The sequence below is a fragment of the Rhinopithecus bieti genome, unplaced genomic scaffold (assembly GCF_001698545.2).
Source record: "Rhinopithecus bieti isolate Rb0 unplaced genomic scaffold, ASM169854v2 scaffold_9420, whole genome shotgun sequence".
Classification (NCBI taxonomy): Eukaryota; Metazoa; Chordata; class Mammalia; order Primates; family Cercopithecidae; genus Rhinopithecus; species Rhinopithecus bieti.
Genome location: NW_016806134.1, coordinates 1 through 4421, shown reverse-complemented (window position 1 = coordinate 4421; position 4421 = coordinate 1). Strand labels below are relative to the sequence as shown.

At 33.5% G+C, this 4421-nt stretch overlaps 1 protein-coding gene across 1 annotated transcript in view; it reads left to right on the top strand.

Annotated features, from left to right (window-relative positions):
- KCNT2 (potassium sodium-activated channel subfamily T member 2) overlaps positions 1 to 830 on the top strand; it is a 226476-nt gene extending 225646 nt beyond the window's left edge. Inside the window, 1 exon segment of the mRNA XM_017874830.1 lies at positions 582 to 830. Coding sequence (XP_017730319.1) covers positions 582 to 734 — 153 coding nt within the window. The 3' untranslated portion in view covers positions 735 to 830.
- Positions 831 to 4421: the final 3591 nt, after the last annotated feature.

Sequence of the window (4421 nt, the reverse complement as noted above, 5' to 3'; positions counted from 1 at the left end):
TTTAAAAAGTGAGTTTTGTTTTCTTCTGGGGCATATGAGAGAATTTTTAAAATTCACGTATTATAATGTTCATGCCAGTGCTGTCTTTAGAAAGAGCAATAATTTAAAATCCTTTAAAAACATTATTAATTCCAAATCTAAGATAATTATCTTAATTATTTAAATTGAGTGTGAAATACTTGTAATAGATTTAGAAAAGTCCATTACATGGATTTTATTTGAATAAAGTTATAAAATGTCTGTTTTGTATGTTTCAAACAACTGTGCGCTAGTAATATCATAAATAACTATTTGTGATAAGTAAACTTTGATGCATAAAATTAAATACTTTCATTAAGAAATTGTACCAGAGGATACAGATATTTATTTTGCCTGATTTATATGTAAGTTCAAGGAAACATAGATTTTAATATTCTCAGTACTGGAAAACTAGAATCCAAGACTGATTTTGCTCTTTCTGTGAAAGCTCTCATGAGTGGAAATACAACTATGCCAATATATTAGCAAATAAAATATTATTTCAACTTCAGGCCATATTTATTTCTAAAATATCTAATTATCAATATCCATTTCCTTTTAAGTCTCAAATATCTATCAGTGTAGAAGAGTGGGAAGACACCAAAGACTCCAGAGAACAAGGGCACCACCGCGGCAATCACCGCAACTCCACATCCAGTGATCAGTCGGACCATCCCTTGCTGCGGAGAAAAGCATGCAGTGGGCCCGAAGACTGAGCAGAAAAGGCCCAAAACACTCCGGTAAAACAGCTGAAAAAATAACCCAGCAGCGACTGAACCTCTACAGGAGGTCAGAAAGACAAGAGCTTGCTGAACTTGTGAAAATAGAATGAAACACTTGGGTCTTTCTACAGTGGGATATGGTATGCTCTTTAAAACTACTGTATATATGGACTCATGATTTCTTGCCATTAGTAGTGATATAGTTGGTTCTAATTTAGTAAACAATTGCATTTTGCTTCACAGATCAATTACTAGAAACTAGTGATACATCTAATCTCCTATAGAAAATTTAAATGATGATGGTAAGATAAAATACTAAAATTTTCAGTGTTTGCTGAATCTGCTAGGTACTGTGCTAAACTCATTATACAAATTATCTTAATTTTAGTTTTACAAAACTCTGGGCCAGACCCTGTGTTTTCATGTTAGAAGTAAAGAACCTAAGTCAGATAGCCTTCTAACTATCATCTTATTCTAGTGCCTGGGATAAAATGAATTTGAGGCATTGACAAGTAACTGGTTCTACTGACCATAGGTAAACCAAAATGTTCTTACAAAACTTGTTTACTTTATGTGGTTTAGAAACAAAGTCTTCAAAAGCTTTAATTTTGAAGCTCAAATAGTGCTTTATCTCATATAGTGCAGATCTGTCTGAATAATTGTTCAGTTCCTGTATTAATCCATAACTGCCATATAGACACTATAGACACAGCTTAAATAAATAATGCAAAGCCTAAATAAATAATGCAAAGACACATTTAAAATGTATCATTTATCAGTGTATGAATTTTACTTTAAAAGATATTTAGTCCATTCAAAGGAAAACCAAATTATAAACAAGGTGTTTTATTTTATGTATATAAATGTGTAACATGGGTAAACCAGGAACTCAGATAGTGTTAGTATCATGCAAGTTAAGAATCCAGTAGAAGGTATTCCATATTTACCCTTTTCTCTTGTTTATTATTGAAATCTCAACATGAGGTAATATTCTTAGGAAGAAATTTTCATCATTGAATTAGAGTTTAAAAGAAGTTGCCTCTGCTTCTTTGAATAAGGAAAAAACCCACATATTAATTTAGCACTACTCTATGCAGAGCATGCTATGCATGCTACTCCAGAAACTATGCTAGGTGTTTTATGTGAGTTTTCTCATTACTCTTTATAACCCTGATTTGATAGGTATCTCATTTTACCCTTTAGAATTTTGACTCTTCGAAGTTAAAACTTTGCTCAAAGACATACAGTTAAAATGTGTTGTAGTCAGAACTCCATATATAGTTGAAGTTCATAATTATATGATACTTACTTAACTGTAGCCCAGATTCATCTGTGACAAGTAATTTTAATATAACCATATTTAATGTTTTACATTAAGAAGCAAATTAAAAGAAAAGTAAGATCATCATTGTAGAAATCCACTAATAGCTATCTGCCAATTAACTGACATGGAATGTGATTATATTCTTAAAGGATTATAGTCCCATATATGTGTACTTTTGTTAGTTATTATTCAGCTATTTTGCTTTTAATAATAAGTCCCAGTGAATGGTTACTTATCCAAGTTCCAGCTGTTTTCCTGAACATTATAACCCCAGGGTGGTCCTGGAAGCAGTGTGGCAGGTAAGTTTGATTCTCAGAAACTCAAAAGTGCGTAAGCTGACTGCATGAGAGAAACATTAGAAAACGTATTGTTTTGCTAATGAAATGTCTATCATGTATCTTGCATTTAGATATTCTCTCTGGTTTATTTTATTATAATTTTTTAATTTAATTTTCACACTTACAGAAAAAAAGGACAGATTCTGTTCACCTTGTTTTATTTTTTATTTCTTTCTTCCTCTCTCTCCATTCTCTTGATCTATTTGCCCATAGATCCATCAGTCCATTCCAAAACCTTGTATTGGCTATCTCTAATAGCATAGTAATTATGAAAACAGATTTGGAATCTAATACATCATGGGCTTCTGGTATTTTCCATTTATTTCTAACTTATGTTAATTCATCCACTCAGCCCTTACTATTGGGCTGCCCTCTCTGTGCCAGGGCACTGGGAATAGAAAACGACCTCCTCAGACAAGACCTCTGTATTTATAAACTCATATTCTAGTGTCAGCCAATAGATTTGTTAAATTATTTAACCTCTCAGCTTATTTTCTTATCTGTGAAATGAAAATAATAATGATACCTATATCATAGATTTGTTGTGAGAGACAAATTAGATAATGAATAATAAAGTTCTTAGCCCAGAACTATCATTTGACTAGTGCCATAGTTATACTGCATGTCTGTTTGAGTATTGTACGTATGTGTGTTCTTTATTCATAAAAAAGTAAGATTTTTTTGCACATTTACAAAAGAATAAAACAACATGTTTTGCCTCCTTAGGGATAGATAATGGATATTGTCTCCACTGAGGATGAATCATTTAAAGCAATTGTTTTGCCTGTTGATTGATTTAATGACAAGTCACAGTCTGATTTTTTTTTCAGTAGATTTGGGTGCCCTGAAAGAATTAAACAGAGTACAATATTTACTTACTGGATAAAGGATGTAAAAGAGAGGGAAAAGAAGAGTCAGAAGATGACTCTTGAGGGGTCTAGTACGAGCAACTGAATCTATGATGGTGGCATTCACTGAGCTTAGAAGAACACATATGGGTGAAGATAATTTATCTCTTGTGAGTGCCTGGAAGACTTCTAATGGTTGATGCGCTGTACGAAGTTGAATTTCTTTTGTCTAATGCTCAAGAAAAAAAAAGTGAGTTGTGTACATAGACTTGAGTATTCAGCTTAAATAAATTTTAATTAAAGCCACTGGAGTAGATGAAATAACCCTCAGGTGAAGAATTAGTGGGTGAATCACAAGGTCAGGAGTTAGAGACCACCCTGGCCAACATGGTGAAACCCCATCCCTACAAAAAATATAAAAAATTTGCTGGACGTGGTGGCAGGCACCCATAATCCCAGCTACTCAGGAGGCTGAGGCAGGAAAATTGCTTGAACCTGGGAGGCAGAGGTTGCAGTGAGTCGAGATCGCGCCACTGCACTCCAGCCCAGGTGACAGAGTGAAACTCCATTCAAAATAAAATTATTCACATTTCTGGAATGTTTAGGTTAAAGCCTTGAAAACAAGAAATAAGAGGCTGAGGAGTCTAGAACTAAGCACAATGGCATGTTGTCAATTGCTTATATTTTACCATAACATCGACCCCTTCTGCATTCATAAGGTGTGGGGCCTGGGGTGATCCTCTAAGCACCTCAAGTTGGCTTTCTCCAGCCTTAAGCAGTTTTGTCTATTACCTCAGTATGCTGAACAAAAGTCGTTTCCTCTATGGTCTGTGTGTTGAAAAAAATATTAAAATTGTTGAGCTAGAGAAATAGAAAACTAGAAAATAGAGAATGACTAATAGTGCCAAACTGTATTGAAGATATAGTTATATGTCATTTGTGACCTTGAAGAGGACAATCTCAGTTGAATGATATGTGTGAAAGTTACATATTGAAAGCTACATATCCAATAGCTTGAAGTAAGAATTTGGATACAGTGAATTTACACATATTAGTTAAGATTAAGAGGACTGACTATAAGTAAGTATAGATTAGGAGGACTGACTATAAGTAAGTAAACAGTTTTTTTTTTTTTTTTTTTTTTAAGGCATGTTTTAAACAAAATTGAAGG